Here is an 18414-nt window from a genome sequence, read left to right on the forward strand (position 1 = left end):
AAGTCTACCTTAGGTACCAAATCACAAAAGTTGTTTAAATGTGGAGCTGCTGCCCTTTCACTTAACATCTGTGAACACTCAGGAAAATTTTTCCTCAAAATCATGACCTCATCAAGGGAGTATTTTGCTAGCACTTGTATTTAGATATGTATTTGCACAAATATTTATACTGGGAATGATGATATGCAGCTTTTCCTAAAAGCTCCTTTGGGCTTGGAAGTTATCAGGTCAGGAAGTAGAAAAGATACCGTGTGACTGATGTGACGTGTGAGGCAAACAGTGAATGGTGAATAATAAATACCTGAAAAACTTGTTCCTCTGAGTAATCTGCAAGGACTGCGGAGCAGAAATATGTTTGCCGGAGGAATTCATTGAACAATTTTAAATAAGAAAGATGTTTGTCAAATACTGGAAGTCAGATCATAGCTAATTCACCAGCACACTGCCAGAATACCTTAGCACACATGAACACTTTGCACTACACGTCTTCTTTTATCATGTCACTCACTCCATTCCATTGGCAGAAGCAAAGACCCTTTCCCCAAGCTGCTGCAAGGATGGACAACACTTAGGAAGTTCACACAGCCCGTTGGGTACTAATAATGTGTCAATAGCAACTGGATATTCTAAATTAGACTTAGAATTTAATGAGACTTTCAGAAAGAATAATCACCTGGAGGAATCTAGGCTAAAATAGGTATTTGGAAAAGGACAAATATCTGCTTTTCTACAATACTTGTTTGGAGGTGACTTGTCCTTCTCAAATACTGTTGCTATCCCCCTCATTTCCTATTGTCTCATACAACTTGGAGTCCCTGACAGCCTCGTATTCCCATCACACCTTACCCAGCCACCTCTTCCTTCCCAGTTAGTCCATTATCACTTCCCAGAGCCTTAGTCTTATCTTCATCTTGTTGAAAGTAGAAATTGATTGACTATAAGACTATTTGGGTTAATAGATTGATTAAGAGATTATTATAATTCTATAAATGTTTTTCTAATTTTTGTGTAACTTAAAATGTGGGCAAACTGAAAACTGCTTGATATAAGTGTCTTGAGTTCACATGAGTAACTGGAGTGATAAGGCCTTAGGCTGCAATTCTAATTAAATTTTAGCTGAATTCCTATGACTGAACCTTAGTTAAACTTTTACTCTACCACCTGCAATAATATTGTAATAAGATATAGATAAGGAGATAATTACTCAAAATGATCTTACATAATTGTAAAATGGAACAGCCAAAACTTAAGCTGGAAAAACTGAACTGTTGAAGGATTATACTGATGAGAAGTGACTGATAGTGAACAGGTTCCTGGGATAAAGTCAGTCAGAAAGGGAAGATGCAATCATCATAGAAGATAATTGGATGAAGAGTTGCATGCAAATCATGTGTAAAGGGCATTGGTCAGATTGTGAGGCCTTAAAAAGCACACATGAGGATCCCTCTTTGGTGTCACCCAGAATCTAGCATCCAAAAGTTTGGGTTTTTTCAATAGTCAGAGGCTAAGACTGGATCCAGCTTTTCCACTTTAATTCTGAATCATATTTTATATACAAAATGGAAACACCTTAGGGAATTAGGTTTAGTGAAAACCTCAAAATTTTGATTATTTTACTGCTTGCAACAAAACACCACTATTAGTTGGATGATAGCAATTCCATTTCACAAACTGCAGTGCTTGACCAGAGAAATCAACTAAACTCAGATATTAACTCATGTCCTACAGACCTGCCTCACAATCATTACTGCAAGTGGTTTTGTTTTCCAGTAGTTACTCTGTGTTTAAACTGGATGTCAGATGGAGATTGTCACACTGGCTATAAATAATTAGGGTACAAAACAAAATACAGAAAATGAAAATTACTATGCTTCAAGCTGGTCACAGTGCCAGAAAATTGGCTCATTTGGCTTTCCTCCTATAAATGATCACTTAAAAAGGGTTTCAGGTTTTAACTTTAAAATATTTTAGGTTAAACTTAGGAAACCAGTAAGAACCACAATTTTTCATTCCTTTTGTGAAATGTACTTGGAATTTCTTTAACAACTCTTCCACTTTTGTGTAGTTGGTCTGGTCACCAGCTGTTCCAGCTCCATTTTTCTACCTCCCATTAATTCTGAAATTTTTCAGAAACTTCCATACTTATATCTTAACTGGAAATTCCATTATTTTTATAATTTCTAATAAAGAAATCAAGCTCCATTGTAATAGAACCAGGAACTATTTCAAATTCCAAAAAAACCAATTATCAGTTTAATTTTTTTTTTCTGTACTAAAAACTCTTTGGATTTCTCCCCTTATTTTGAAGCCAGCTCCAGAGAAAAGAGCCAGGTGTCTGAAGATATGATCAAATGAGCACCCTATCATCCTGTTAGAGGGATTCAGAAAGTCACCATCCCAAGCTGGAAGCTGTCATTTCTTAGCTCTTTGTCTCTACACTTCACCAGAAACAGTAACAACAAATTCCTCAGAGACCATAATAAAAATTATTGACTGCTAATAAACCAACCAACTGAACATTTCCTTAGTACTGCAGTGCAGGCTCACAATAATCTGCCACTTAGATACCAATAAAGGAAATGTAAAATGTTTACAATGAAATAAATACCATGAAGCACGAGGCCACAGTAAGACTGACAGAAGAGTGCACAGCACCCTGGGCGCAATAAAACATGTTTTAAAATGGCCAGCTCTGAGCCACACAAGCTTCACACATTATGAGACCACTCTGGGTCTTGCACACCCTCTCAGTGTCTGACATCCTGGATTCTGCTGCCACTGGCATCACTTGTTCTGACATATCCTCATACATTGCAAACATATCTCTGGCTGCTTCCAGAAGGAAGGGCCCTCCTCCAGCTTCACCATTTGGGCATTCCATCCCAGCCCCTGCAGCTGACACTGCAGCCCACCTGGCCACCCAGATAGCTTCCTCAGGAAACTCACAGTGTCGGAAAAATAACCATTTAAAAGAAAAAGAAAAAAACAGCATCAAAGCATCCCTTTCATCTATTCTGGCCTTTCCTCAGTCCCACTGAAGGTCTAGTGTCAGCAGGGAGTTGACAGGGGACCAGGGTCCAGGCCCTTCTGCAGCAGATAGCACTTTAATCTATTTACCTGTGGGGAACCACACCATCAGCTGTTCATTGCAGTGATGGGCCCTAGAGAAAATCCAAAGGCTATTAGAAACTATCCTAAATCCTGCTCCATAAGACAACAAATGTTTTGGTTTTTGTTTGGGTTTTTTACAGAAAATCTGACAGTCACCAAAAATATCATTTTCTAGCACTGACAAGGGTCTTACAAGTCCTAGTGCAGTGAAAGGGAGGTTTGGTATGGACTTTAAGGGTTGCATGTTCTGAAGGATTTGACTCGGACTAGTAGCCAACATGTTCCCACATGCTGAACACAGGAGTAAGTTATGTTAGTGAATTATTATTATTCACATAAAATTATGCATCACATTATCATGTATTATTATTATTATTAACCCATTACAAATAGTTTGTTTCTCACATATACATGATGTGCTATGGAAAGAAAAAAAACCCAACAACTGGGTTTTGGAAGCAGAATGACTCCTACACTCATATGTACTTTAGGCATTAGACTTATAACCCACAAGAAATCAAGATGGAAGTTTCAAAGCCAAAAGACTTCATTGCATACAGGAGAAAAACAGAGCTGAAAGCAGCATGAAAAACAATAAAAATATCTGTTTCCAAAGGTAGTGGAAGCAATGAGGACTGTGTGTCTGGTCATCTGTCCCTGACTTCCTACCCACTCTTCTATGGCTTCCTAACATGTTACGTTTATGCTGGTCCTGACAGGAGTAATATTCAGCATTAATATCACACATGCACACAGTCAGACTGTTCCTGAATTCAACCATCTCCACATTTATCTGGTTAACTGAAGCAAGAGACCAAGCTTTCAAGTGTGCTGAGCCCCCCATTGCCTTTCAGCTCAGTCCAGAATAGGTGATTGTTAAGTTATTGGGCATGTCCATGGCAACAAATATAAATAAATAAAATTTTAAAATGAAAAAAAAATATTGCTTATTATGGGCCACCGTAGAAAAGAGAAGTTGGTGGTTCAAAAGGCTGCCAACACAGCACAGCATCTTCCTCCCATCTTTCAGTGCTGATATACTGTAGAACTCAAAACAAGTCATGCATGGAATAATCAATAAAGCAAAAGAAGATATACAATTAAGACAGGCAAAAAATGGAAAAGACATCACTTCCAACTAAGACTATGAACTTTTGATGTTGAACTTTTGAAAGCCTTTCAGAAAAGGCTTTATAAGAACCTTTTGTTCTGGTGGCCTTTACCATGACTATCCAACAAAGGCTTGTTAGCAGGATAGGGTTTTTTTAATATATATTATCTGATGCACATTCAAGCCAGACTCATATTTTGAAGCAATAATTGGGAATTGTTCCTGTACAGATTCCTGCAAGGACTGAAAGGTGATTAAATGGACATAAACACACTCTAAGGACAAAATACAATCTGTTGAGTAGGGTCAGAGGTGTTTATTGGGAGTCTTCAGGGAATTAAACTAGATTCTTCTTTATTAATAATTTCATTAATTATTTGGATAAAGGAGGAAAAATGTGTAAAAAGGCATGCTAATCTGAATCACAGGTATTAGATTGGGAGTAATTACGAACATCATGGAATGAACGGAAAGAGCACAAGTTGCCCTAGAAATGTTTGAAATGCATCCAAAAAATAAAAAAAAAGATTCAACACTGAATAAGCCAATCTGGAGGAAAATTAACCAATGCACACACATTTAATAGTTTAGTGGCTGCCTCAGGGAAAGCAGAAGCTGCTTGAAAACATCCTTTACAAATATTTTCTTTAATTTTGTCTGAAATGAGGAATAAAATGTAAAGCCTCCGTGAGGATCTGGAGTTGTGACATATGGGGAATTCCAACAAGGCGGAGGTTCCTGCTGGGAACTTTTGAATCTGTGCCTTAAGTGGCCTCAGTGGTTTCACTAACACTTCTACAACATCTCGACTAAAAAAAGAAAAACTACTGCAAGAGGTCTTAATCACCCACAAGTATTGAAATTTGCCTGGGAAAGAAGTAAAAAAAGAATCAGATGCTCAGCACTTGAAAAAGCAGAAAAAAAGCCACAGGCTAGGAAACCTTCAGAGAGTTCAGATTGTGCCTATTTAATAAAGGATTTGTTTAATCAGGAACAGCCCTCCATTATGATAATCCTGAAGCTGGTATTTGTATCTTAATTTAGGATGTTTATTAGACATTGAAATGTGTTTCTTTTTAATTGGAACTAGCAGATTATTTTAATTTTTTTTTTAAATATCTATGGCAAATGAAAGCCTCAGATGAATGCTGGAAATAGTCAATTCTTTGCATGTTGAAATTCTGACATTAATGCATGCTGATGAAGAGAAAGGCTGGACTCTTCATGAACAGCACAGATTCATCTGCCCAACAGTCCACCATCAATGAAGGGAGGAGACTATAAAGCCCCAAAACCTCTCCTCTGCTTTCCTGGCTCTCTGGTTCAGAAATCCTTGCATTTCTCTTACCACCAAGGGAATCTGATGACCTTAGTCTGCACCAGAACCCTATTCAATTCACAAATCTTGCAAGAAATTAACTAAAAAACAAAGCAAGTGAACAAAAAAAATTGTTAGGACAGTTGGTTTAAACAGTTCAGGGAAGAGACTATCAGGCCTTCACAGGGCAGAGATTGAATAAAGAAAAGTGCTGTGCTGAGCCTTTGCTTCCTAAACCATAGGGGACGTTCAGAAAGGAAACATTTATGCCTTCCTAATCATAACAACAAAGCTGAACGCTGCTATTCAAATATGTTAATAACTGTAGAAAGTTTCAGTAAAAGTATTTAAAATTATTTGCCAATAAGGCAGAGGGGAGGGGGGAAAGGAGGAAAACACACCTTCAGTGTGCAAGCAGTAGGTGTGGAAAACCATTTTTGAAAGCTATAAGGAAGCACAATCGTGGGTTTTTTAAAGTGTTAAACAGTGTTTACTGTAGAGACAGAGGACAGTGTTCCCTATGGCACTCCTAAGCACTCATGAATGCAGAACAGAGGTATGTTTATGTGATTTTCAGTTCTTATGCATAGATATCTGAATTAATTTTCTAACTGAATGAAGTCTTATACAATTAGCTTTTGCTTACAGTTAGCTTTCTTTTTTCAGTTATTTCTTAGGTGAATTTATACACAATTTCATTATGAATATCCCCAGAGTTTTTTTCCCATAGGTTACTTGAGCCAAAATTTGCACGATTTAGTTTAAGCATGAGAAAGCTTTGTGTTAAAGGTTTCTCATTTTTGTCCTGCCTAGAACCTCATGTTCTATAGTTTTTCATTACTTCTTACTAAGAAACTATATCTGTCTCCTGGAGTTTTCTTATCATTAAATGAAACAGAAAAGGAAAAGCTTTATGCAGTAAGACTTTTGCAGCAATGGCAACAGCGCTTACAGTTGCTCTCTGCACGTCAAGTTTTTTCAATAGAAATAGGATTATTTGGATCAGTAAAGACTGAAAAAGGATTACACAGGATCACAATTCTACCACAGAGAAGCCGGTGCAAACAAGAAACAGGACTCCTCTGATGGTAATGATATTTTTGGCAAGTAAATACTGATCAAGCCCTTCGTTAAATAAATAAATAAATAAATTTCCAGAGCTACAGAAGGAACTGCAAAATTCAGACTGATCCACTTACACTTTTTAAGCAGCTTCTGCATTTCTAGAAACTTGAGCATGAACAGAATGACATGAATGAGCATGAATTTCCCATGGATGCTGAGTGTCCTACACAGTCAGCTGAACTCATAATGCATAACAAGGTGCAGGAAAGGACCACAGTGACTTATTTTCATTACTTCATTTGGGAGGTACTACTTCTACTCTATTCCATTTTGGTTCATTATATCACATCCCTCATTGTGGTCTCTGAGCATTTTCCAATGAGACATAAACAAGTCACTAACAAGTATGGCATGTGGCTGCCTCCCCCCTTTCATTTCCCAAAGGCCATGTTTTCTCTGTTCATCCTGCAGTTCAGTGTAGCTTACTATTCACATCACATGGAAGGTTTCATGAAACTTATCTATCTATTGTATGTAAGAATTTATCCCACAACGAGCCTATAGAAGTCTCATCAGCCATCTGGTATTTTTATTTCTCCAGACTGAGAAAGCAATCATGGCTAATCCTCCTGTGAACTATGGAAGTCAGGTTTTATTTCTCACTTTTCTGTACCAATAACTCTTTACAGTCTAAAGTAGGCCAAAGACCCTAAAAAATCTGTGTGCTCCTTAACTCTTATAGGACCCAAATGCTAACTGGCTGCCAGAGTAAATGTGGTTCCAAGTCCAGAAGAACAAAATTCTCAGGGTATCTGAATGAAAGATCAGATATGCTGCAGGAGAATCATTTTTTTGGTGAAACCTACAACACGTGTGATGAGTTTCCACAGACACAGTGGGAAATCTGTATTATTTTTTAGCACATGAAAATTGCAGTGACTGGTTTTTCAGGATGCAATTATCTGGATGATGTTTCGTAAGCAACTCTTCAGTTGAGGAGCTGCTTTAGGAGACCATTGCTCTCAAGCATCATCCCCTGCCTTGTGCCAGACCAAATCCTTGTGGAACCAGCTCAGCAATTTGGCTGAGGGAACTGAACCACCAAGAAAACAACTACTGTTTTGCTACATTATCTTTCAATCAGATTGGTTATGCTGGTAGAGCACAGAGTAACAAAAATCTGGTGAGAGCAGCTACTCAAGTCAGCATAAGCAGTTCTGCTAAATGTCTAACCAGCTAACTGATGCTGAAAGGCTAATGATCTAAGCCCTTATTTTTTAATTATGTTTTGCTTGGTTGAACGATAATAAATGCAAATCCTGAAAACTGAAAAGAGAGAAAACAGAATCTTTACAAAGGAATGTGCATAAAGATGTGAGTGAAAAAAAGAATATGACAGGTTCTACTGCAGAAAACTGCCACAACAGCGGTGATATAAGCTGTGATTAGGTCCAGACTATATTTAGAATTCTGGTTTTTTTCTTCTTGCTTAAACATCAACATTTACATAATAACTCACCTAGTCTGTTAGGACCTTGCTCCCTTTGTTGAATTGAGTGCACCATCTCTATAAGCCTTTCAGACTCTTGAGGCATGTTCCATGAAATTTCTAGATTATTTTCCCTGGCATACTGGAGAACTGACACATGAACTGAAGTATTGCCTGGAGCAGAAAGCAGAAAACAAACATTTTAAGCAGCGCATGTGAATGTCTTAAAATAAATCTAAAGGATGCATTATGGTTGTGTTTTACATTAAGCACAACTAGACAGCAATTTTCCATCAGAGTGTGAAAGCTGCATTTTCACACAGAGCATCAAAACTGAGATATTCCCATGGGGCAAAATACACAAGTACTGCTGGAAACAGTTGCTTTTCTGTCAGGAATCAGAAAGCACTGTTTTACCTTAGATCAGGTTGGTCATGATTAGAGAATTTCAATTTACTCATCTCCAAATGTTATTGCTTTTTTCTTTCTTTCTTTTTTTCTTTCTTTTTTTTTTTTTTTTATGTGCACATAGTTTTACAAAGACAGTAGTTTGCTGCCCCATTTGTCTGATGGGTCAGGCTCCCCAGATGACTACATCTCATGAAAATTTCCCTGTCATACAGTACTTGAGTGGCATGCATCTGACTGCAGCGTGGGACATAGCACAACCAGGGAGCATGACCTGCAGAGGTTAATGCAGACAAATTCCAAGTTCCCCCACTCTCTGCCATAGTTCTGTCACACATTGTGTAAGAAGAATGAATACAACTATTAACAGAGGGTTGATGTAAATAGTTAATAAATACCAGACTTGCAGAATTGAACTGGGCAATACATTGTTTATAATGATCAGCTCTCACCTCCCCTTCATGGCATTAGAAGGGCTTCCACTGTAAACGGAAGATAATTGTATCTAAGACAGTACATTATTCTTTATCAACATTTTTTAAAACATTTAGAAATGAAGTTACTAAAAACTATCATTTCATGTACTCAAAACTGCAGCCCTGTTTGATCTGAATATTGTCTGTTCACTACACTTTAGAACTGGTCCAGTCTTCTTAAAGATCTTAAAATCAAGTCCGTAGTGAGGAGTCAATCCATAGATGCATTATTATTGCCCTGTTGCTAATGAACTTACATGTGTTATTACAGGCTTCAAAGATAGGGAAAACAGCTAAGCTAAAAGAAATTTCTATTTTATTTAGTTTGTGTTTCTTTCATGTGGCTTGTTTCTCTGTATCTTGCCTGTACACAATTTTCAGAAACAGAGTGCCTTCTATATATGATCTCTAAAAAATCTAAGGTATTCTAGACATACAGAAATGCTACACTTTTCCACTGTGATCTTTTTAACCAGTACAAGAGCTGGTAACCACCTCTTTTGAAAGCACAGGTATAATAAACACGTCAATGCCCAGTGCTCCATGGAAAAGGTTAAAAGATGAACTGAAAAAATGGGATTCTGAACAAAACCCCAGGTTTGTTAAAATGAGGGCTACAAGTGCACACCATATTCTGCTTTATAACTTGTGCCACATGACCCCTTCATGAATGTGCAGGTTATGTGGCATTCTGTTAGGGGGGCTGCACTAAAAATACCTGCGCTGAACGACCTGACTAGAGGTGAACCTCCCCTCAGTACACAATTTGCAAGCTCAGTGAGTCTGTCATCCAACCTGAGTCAGGAAATAAATTTTAGAAATCAGTTTTAGCACCTTAACAAAGCAAAAAAAAGGCTGGTCAGAGCCAGAAATACCCATTCCAAAGATCAAAACCTTGCAGTCAGACCAAACCTAAACCAAAAGCCTTCAGCATTATCTATTCTTACTTGGACCAGAACTGAATTTGAACTACTATTTTCAAGTCAATTAAACCTCATGCAAAAGTGAACAAAACCAAATAAATATTTTTGTTTTCCTGCAACAGGATAACAATTCAGCTAAATCTCTGTCCTGTGATACATCCCTCTGCCTGTTTGGCCCACAGACTTATGTCCAGTACAGTATAAAGGGAAGTGTTTTTCAAAGCTGCTATCCTCATTGCTCCTCATCACACATTTCTCAGAATTAAATGTCACACCTTTATTAGCTTGATTTCACTAGTATAAACCTACAATTCTTTTGAAGGATTAGAATTTTTTCCATTATGAAACTAGAAATTAAAAAAAAAAACAACACTATACTAAGAAGATATTTTGTCTTTTACAGCAAAATTACCAAAAGAATACAAAGTCTTTATGTAGTTGAAAGACAGATACATACTGATTTCTACACTTTCAATAAATGCCCGTACAAAGTTTTTCATTTCCTCAAACTCTGATGCCCCGACATTGGAGCTTCCATCCAGAAGAAACATGACATCCATTGGTTTGTTGCACAACTCTGAGGGGGGAGGGAAAGGAAGGAAGAAAACATTATTTATACATAATATCTAGAAGTAGCATCTGCTAATCACTGATAGGAGCGTAAAGGACAGAGAAAAAAAAAAAAAAAAACGAGATAAAGACCATTGGAAATCAGTGATGCCCCTTTAATTAAAGCCTTGAGATTTATCTTCAGTAAGATGCAAAGGTATTTCAATTTTTTTTTTCTCCTAATACTATTTTACTCTCAGGGGACTAAAATAACAGCAAGCAAAACAAAGCAAAACAAAACCAAAGCAACAACAACAAAAAACCCCAATGACAAAAAAACAAACAAACCAAAAAACCCCACTAATATCACCCCACCAAAAAAAATATTATTTGAGAAGCCCCCAAAAAATCTGAAGCCTTTCCAGGGAAGAGCAATTATAATTTAACTTGCTTGAGGCAAAGCAGATGACAATTTTTTTTTATTTCTGTTACCCTCCATCTTAACTGAGAGCTACTGAAGGCCAGCTTCAGGGCTGTGCACTTCAGATTTCAGTGATATGAGGTAGAAACAGAGGAGACAGGAGAGAGGAAAGAGGAAACTACACAGAAAGTACATCCAACTTTACCTGGAATTTCTGTCCGAACTTTCTGAGAACAACACGACTGCAACACTAATTCAGGTGCTTCTTCAATAAGTGTCCTATAACTATGCAAGATGATTGGTTTATTAGGGTGACTGATCTTTCTGAGTTCCTGGATATTTGCATTGGGGGTTATGCCTATGGGAATAACATTTATGCTCCCAGGAGGTCGTGTGATGACATCAGTGGAAGGGCTGGATGACACCATATATACCAAGTGAGGGACATCTTGCCTGCCCCCATTCACTGATGTAAATGTGTGTTTGGAAATATAATCAAGGGCATTCCCAGTGTTGGTAGCCTTCCCCCCTTGGTAGGGTATGCTCCTCACCTTCTCAATAATACTTTCCTTTGACTGTACTTCCCTAAAGGAATATTCCAGAGTGACAGTCTCTGAATACTGCATGACAGTAACATGGATATCTTCCTGTCCTATATTCATCCCTGTGATCACCCTCTCAAGGAATTCCTTGACGCTATTGAAATTTTCTTCTCCAACATTGTCAGATCCTTCCACAATAAAAGCAACATCCACTCTTTTGTGGGTGGGTTTTTCTGTAAAAGGTGGTGGTGCTGTGAAACCCAATGGGGAAAATAAAACACTGGATATTGTTGGAGTTGGTGTAGCTTGTAATGGAGAACTTTCTTCAGGTCCAAGCTCACACAGATGATCAATGAGGAGATCTCTATTATCCATTAGTTCTAACACGTTGTTCATTAAGAAGGCCTTATTCTCTTGTGATTGCTTTTCAATGAATTTAATTTGCTCTACATTAACATAGGGTCCAATCCCCACAGCTATTACAGAGATTTTTTTATTCTTCAAAGCTGTGAGGATGCTGCGGAGTTTTCCTGGAGACCTGCTTGCTATAAATAGCACTGCAATTCTGGCAGCATTGGTCCTTTCTGCTTTCCCAAAAACATGAAAGACAGAATATTTAAGGACTTCAGAAGCAGATGCCTCTTCATCACCTGTGTATTTTATTCCCTGGACAATTTTTCTCATCTGGGACTGCGTTTTAATATCTTTAAGGCCAAGATAGATTGTGGGGCCAGCCCTATACACCAAAATTGACACTCGGATTTTCTTCTGGGAGATGTGGAGTTTCTTCATCATGCCAATTATGAAAGTCTTCAGCTGTTCAAAGTCATCCTCTGACAGTTTATTGGAGCCATCGATTAGGAAGGCCAAGTCCATCATCTTGCTGCATGAATATTCACTAGCTGGTAGTTCAATGTCCTCCTCTGGAGTAGGTGTTGTCAGTGTTAGGGTGTCCTCCAGTGGTTCACAGGCTACACAGGTTAAGTTCTTCCCTTCACACAGGCTACAAAATCCACCAAATTTAAGTATAAGTTATCAGCATTTATAACACATCATCAACGTCTAATAAAAGAATGCCCATACAGAATCAGTTAAATATCTCAAAACTACAACAAAACCACAAAGATGATGTGAGTGAGTTTTTTCCCTACCCCATTTTCTCACAACTCCCCTGGTATTGAAGACCTGAATCCTATATGTGCATGCAGGTTTGTTTAGATCCAGGAAAGGTATAACAAAAATGATGTGTTTGTCAGAAGCAGCTCTCCTTAAACAGCCTTTGGCAGAATGTGTAAAACCTGTGTCTGGGAACTGCCGAGCTGCACTGCACTGGAGCAATACCACTACCTGTCAGCCACTGGTGGACTGAACTGGCAGATCTGTTTTGCTTCAGAAGGCAGACACCGGGCAACCAAATCAAAGCAGAGTAGGCTTTTAGCTGCCCTATGGCTTAGCAGATTCTGCAAGAAGACCAGTTTTAACTAGGTTTTAACCTTAGTGAAATTAACACGCAGTCTTTTTTCTACCTCAAGTATATTACTTTCTTTTTTTTTTTTTAACTTCATTTTTTTTGGAATACAGATTTGGCACACGTCCATCCTCCATGCCTTATTTGTTATCTTCTACCTTCCTCTAAGTTACTGTGTTCTCTGATCCAGTCCTTTTTCACATATCAAACAATGCATATAATCTATAGCTGCTATCTTTGTTTAATTCTGCTTGTCTTTCTTAAACATGTCCACTCACTTCCATTAGTGCATTTCTCTCTTCACCTCTCCATCTCAGCTTCCATTTTTCTTCCCTCCTTCCCCCATATCTGCCTTTTCCACTATCCATCCTTTTCTGCCACCATGAGATTTTTCACCTCTGTCACTCTCCACCTTTTAGGGACTTGTTTATAATTCATTTGTTTCTATCTTTAGCAGACTTTAACACTTCTGCCCTTCTAATTCTTGGTTGCACTATTGTCTTCACTTATCAGAGATGTGGACCATGACTGTACTCATGGACAGGGTGGTAGACTCATCTAATATGTTTTCTTTGCCTTACTGGACAGTCTAGAAACAGAATAGAAAAAAGTATATGAAAGAGCAGAGACCAAAATGCTTCTTTTCACTGACAGAGAAAACCCAGGATGTACAAACTAGACAAGTTAATAGTGAAAGAAGGTGCCATTTTCTGGGAAAAGACATCAATTTACATGTGGCACCTTCATTTAAGTTCTCTTAGCTTAAGCACTATGTTCTTTTCAAGCTGCTGCTTTTAGGATCTTCCTAATTGAAGAATGCACAATCTACTTTTGGCATTAACGTACAGCAACAGAAGATTTATTATTGTAATCCTAATATGAGCAAGTCTCTTCTAGTTTCCAATTTCCTTTGGATATTCGCTATAAAATTCATTTTTGTACAATATTTTCTATTGTTTGTACAGATGGTGTAGGCATCTAAATTAGGTGACAGCTATGCAAAAGGATGTTTCCCTAGTGAGGTAAGTTTTCCTAATGCTCTAAAATATTTTGTGAGCAGCGGCCAGTGCATCAACATTTAAGATAAATTATTATTAAGGGTTACAGAAATTAGAGAACAGAGACTCATTTATGAAGACTCTTTTTGACCTTTTGTTGGAATTCAAGGCTCTTTGTGTATGCTGTTAAACTATATATTTAATTGATTAGCCTAGCAGTCTCATGCCCTGGGTTTATAGCACAGACGTATTTTGGCTCTACTAAGAGGCCAGGAATTCAAAAGTTCAAGACCATTCAGAGCTTCTGTGAGGTTCAGAGCATTTGGAGCTAAGCTGCTGGTCTGAGCTAATAGCTGCTGCAGTTTGACTACTCAGTTTCTGCTAAGGATGGTCAAATTACATGATGGAAAACTTTTGTATTCACAGCATTAGAAGTTAGCTTATTGGTTGGACTCTATCATCTTAAAGATCTTTTCCAACCAAAACGATTCTGTGATTCCAAGTGATTCGTGGCATACCTATCAAGGGTCTAGATGTCTGGAGAATGCCAAAAGTTCAGGTACTACAGGCATATGCCTCTGGGCAGTATACAGAATGAAAATGAGTCTCTGCCCTACACTGCAGCTGAAGGCCCTGATGGTGCATGATGCACAGCACTGTGCACCCTGCCATTGATTTCATCGCATTTGGAAATGTATGAATGCAGGATCAAGTCGTGGGATGTTATCTTAAAACTTCGGGGAAATTAGTTTTCCAATAATAGCACGCAATTCCAACTACTAAGAATCTCAGCAAATTCCAGACTTCGTGCATTTTCAGACTCACATTATATGTAGGATTTTTTTCAGTACTGGCAGAAAGAGTCTGATCGCTTTATTGATGTTGAATCACACTTCACACAAAAAGAGAAGTGGAACATCTGAAGCCAGTGGGGCCACCTACACATGGAAAAATGCCTTTTTTGAAAAGAATTTATTATTTCACAGGCTTAAATTTAGCTGACATACTATAATCACAACTGTCACTGAAAAATGACAGCCTTCAGAATTCATGTGAAGGGACAGTGACAGAAAAGATGGTTTCAAAGTTTCATCTTCAGTGGTATATTTAAAGCTACATTCAAAAATTTATTCATGCTGATGTGCTTCATCTTTCTCCCTTTGTCCTGCTCAAGAGGTATGCAATTTCAGTGCACAAACTCATCATACCAAGACTGACAGTGCTGTGGATCATCTCCGTTCAAAACGATTCTCTTTCCGTGCAGGACTGTGACATCCCCAACTGCACACACAGGACAGTCTTCTGGACTGACACATTCCAGGGACAGTTCATCAAGTATTCTCCCTGCACAGTAGTAAAAAGATGCCAATTTTAATGAATTGCAAAACTTATCATTGCATTTACCTTGCTACAAAAAAACATGACAAGGCTTCTGAGCTGGGCTTTAAAGTTCTGAATGCTTTGTGAATGTTACAGTCACCAGCAATTTGACACAGAGAAGTACTTCCTTCCTTCATAACCACTATTATTTCAATACTGGAGGTATTTATCCTAGTACATGACCTGCAGCAGCCAGCACCATACAGAATGCTAACACGTCTTTAGAATGAAGCATAGAAAATGACAGCAGAAAATCGTATTTTCTTTTTTACATATATCTTATTGAGTTACCCCAGTATACCCTTCCCCACTCTCATCAGAGATACCTGAGTCCAAAATAGCTATTTTTGGGCTTAAAATATGTCGTCTTTTTGCCTTCATGTTTTCTCTCTCTGCTCTTACAAGCTACTTCTTTATCTGAGTTTCTTCGCCTATTTTTGGGTCTTCCTCATCTTTCAGTCTTTCCCTTTCTGTCCACTTTCCTCTCCCCATATTTCCCATAGTTTTTTTTCCTCTCCCCTTTATAAGACATAGTTCATGGGAACAGTTAAGCTGAAAGCTCAGACTCACAAAAGGATGCCTGCTGGATACTTTCTGGAGCACCAGAGCCATGGCAGTAGTAGTAAGCAGGTCAGGGAATCAGGTTTCCCCCACTTCAGTTGTTGCTCTGAAGTCTCCAGCACAAATTCATATGCTTCTCTAACCACATAGCCAACAACCTCTATTGCTACATGGCCCCTAATCCTTCTGTCTTTCTTTCTTATCACCCCATTCTCATCATCTTTCTTCCTTGTCAGCACTACTTCAAGGGCACCACTTCATGCCCTTCACACACCTTACTCATTTCACAAACTCAAACCTGGATGCCTAACCACCTTCCTCCATATGTAATAAGAAATTGTGTCAAACACACATCAGTAAGCCTGTTAAGGAATTAACTTACATCTAAGGCTTTTGCAATACCCAGCCCTATGAATCTGCAAATATTTCTGGACTGTAAGACCTCTTTTCACGAAACACAAACACTTAGGGGGATGGAAAAAAAAAATAAATTCCAAAGATCTCACAGCAATACCTACAACTAGCAGTAGCAGAGCAGAATTAAGTGCTTACAGCAAAAGATGGACTTACCTGCAGGACAGTGCACATGGCATCCTTCCACACACTTCAAAGGGCACTCCAAAGGCTGTGGGTGTTGGCATGTTATGGGACAAGCAGGTCCACAGCTATTATATCTCCATTCACATTGGTAATCCAATTCTTGTTTATTCAGGTGCTCACAGCTTTGTGCTACACAGTGAAAGAATCAGGGAAAATAATCAAATCACGGAGTACTCACCTTGCCTTGCAGAACTAGGACAACAAACTTGGTATGAAGTGGACCACACATGCCAGGAAAAAGAAATATTGCCATCTTTTAATTAAAAATCAAAATATTGAGGGCAGGCCAATTCTTCACACCTACATCTTTTGTCACATGAAGTACTTGCTCTAGTTCAGAGATAATTGTCATTTGATAAAAACAATTGCAAAATATCATCTTTTAAGTTTTAGTTCACTGGGCACCAGCGGGAGTAGAGCTGGATAAGAACGGTCTATCTGAGCCAGCAGCTTACTGATTAAAAACTTGAACCTTTTCACCCAATTCTTCTTATCTGCCTGTACTTACGGCACAGAGCTTGTGATCTCCAGTGAACAGCAACACCTTTTTGTGCACAGACATGTGCATAGGCTGCTATAGCATCACAGAAGCAAGCACAGTCCCCAATGGATTCGCAAGCACAAGTGTCATACAAGCAAATATCTATGTAGGGCTCAGGATTCACCTACAAAAGAGAAATAAAGGGTATGGTACACTTACTGCTTCCTCTTATCTCCTTTCTAGACACATTTAACCTTCAGATATTCTGCCTGCTCTTTTCACCAAGAGCTGGGTGATCCATAAATCAGAGCAGGTCTTTCTGCTGATTTCAGCAAGGACTCAAAATAAACCACGTTCTCAAATCTCGCACCAGACACTGCAGTTTATTGTACAGTGAGCTAATATATGGAGTAACTTCATACAGTTTTGGGCTCTGTTCCCATGCCCTCTTGTGCAGCAGCTTGAGCAGAATGCAGTCTGAATGGCACTGTATTAACTCAGCTCCCTCTGCCCTCAAATCTCCACCCTTCTACTTGACTTCATGTGCCAGTCTCTGAGCTCTAGAGTAAAAATTCCCTCATGCAGAAGTTACTCTATAGCTTTCTACTAGGTAGTATACTGAATTTTACCATAAAGCATCAGCCACAGTACAAGGTCAGAGACAAGAACTCCAATTAATCAGCCTACTCCTGGTCCTGTGTGCTGTCAGCACACCCATACTTTTCCCCTCAGCTGTAATCAGTGTCAGCACAGATCATGCAGATTGAAGAATGTGAAACACATGACACAATACTCACAAGCTTTTTGCATTCATCAAAGAGCTCCCCAGACAAAACACTGCATGACTGTTCTACCATCATCTGCTTCACTATGTTTCCATTACACAGTGGAGACATCGAGGTCTGTTCCCGGTTGGGCTTAAGATTGTATGAGAGAAAAGAACACATTGCATTAGCCTTGCCTTCAGGACCTTAGGAATCTTCAAACTGAAGAGACTGACCAGCATGAGATAGTTTTCATGACAAATTGTCAGGACAACTCTTGCCATGGCAGAACCAGAGGAGACCAGGTCACCTCCTAGACTTTCTCCAGCTCTTACTTGTACGCTGCAGTTTTAAAATAGTTATTTTGATGACAGACAATTCCAGTGTTCCAAGAATCCACCCTGAAAAATATCCATCCACAGCTCTAAAGAAAGCCCACAAGATTCACAGATATCATCAGTCTGTAGCAGACAGGATCCACAGCCACTGCTCAGTAGTCTCCTGTTTAATTTTTCTAAGACCAAGCAGCACAAGCATTGACATGGCATTCATTACAGAGACAGTGCAGGTTCTGTCCTCTGCCTATTATACTGCACGAGGAGCTATTCCTTCTCAGACAAACCCTGTGGTCTCACTCCTTGTGACTGTGACATCTTCTGTACTCCAACAAACTCATCTAAAAAGGGACATTCAGCAAGGAAACGCTGTGGCTATGTCTATGTCTCGCTTGCACATAATCTATTCAACCA

General features: G+C 38.7%; 1 protein-coding gene across 2 annotated transcripts in view; it reads right to left on the reverse strand.

Annotated features, from left to right (window-relative positions):
* The window catches only part of VWF (von Willebrand factor), a 133649-nt gene that overhangs the window by 50760 nt on the left and 64475 nt on the right, over positions 1-18414 (reverse strand). For both annotated transcript variants that reach the window (XM_030444075.1, XM_030444083.1), the window contains 7 exons: positions 17699-17818; positions 16929-17085; positions 16391-16549; positions 15088-15223; positions 11077-12416; positions 10359-10478; positions 8125-8268 (listed from right to left, as the gene is read on the reverse strand). In XM_030444075.1, the coding sequence (XP_030299935.1) occupies positions 8125-8268; positions 10359-10478; positions 11077-12416; positions 15088-15223; positions 16391-16549; positions 16929-17085; positions 17699-17818 (2176 nt within the window). The remainder of the gene's footprint in view (positions 1-8124; positions 8269-10358; positions 10479-11076; positions 12417-15087; positions 15224-16390; positions 16550-16928; positions 17086-17698; positions 17819-18414) is intronic.

The sequence above is a fragment of the Calypte anna genome, chromosome 1, assembly GCF_003957555.1.
Source record: "Calypte anna isolate BGI_N300 chromosome 1, bCalAnn1_v1.p, whole genome shotgun sequence".
NCBI lineage: Eukaryota > Metazoa > Chordata > Aves > Apodiformes > Trochilidae > Calypte > Calypte anna.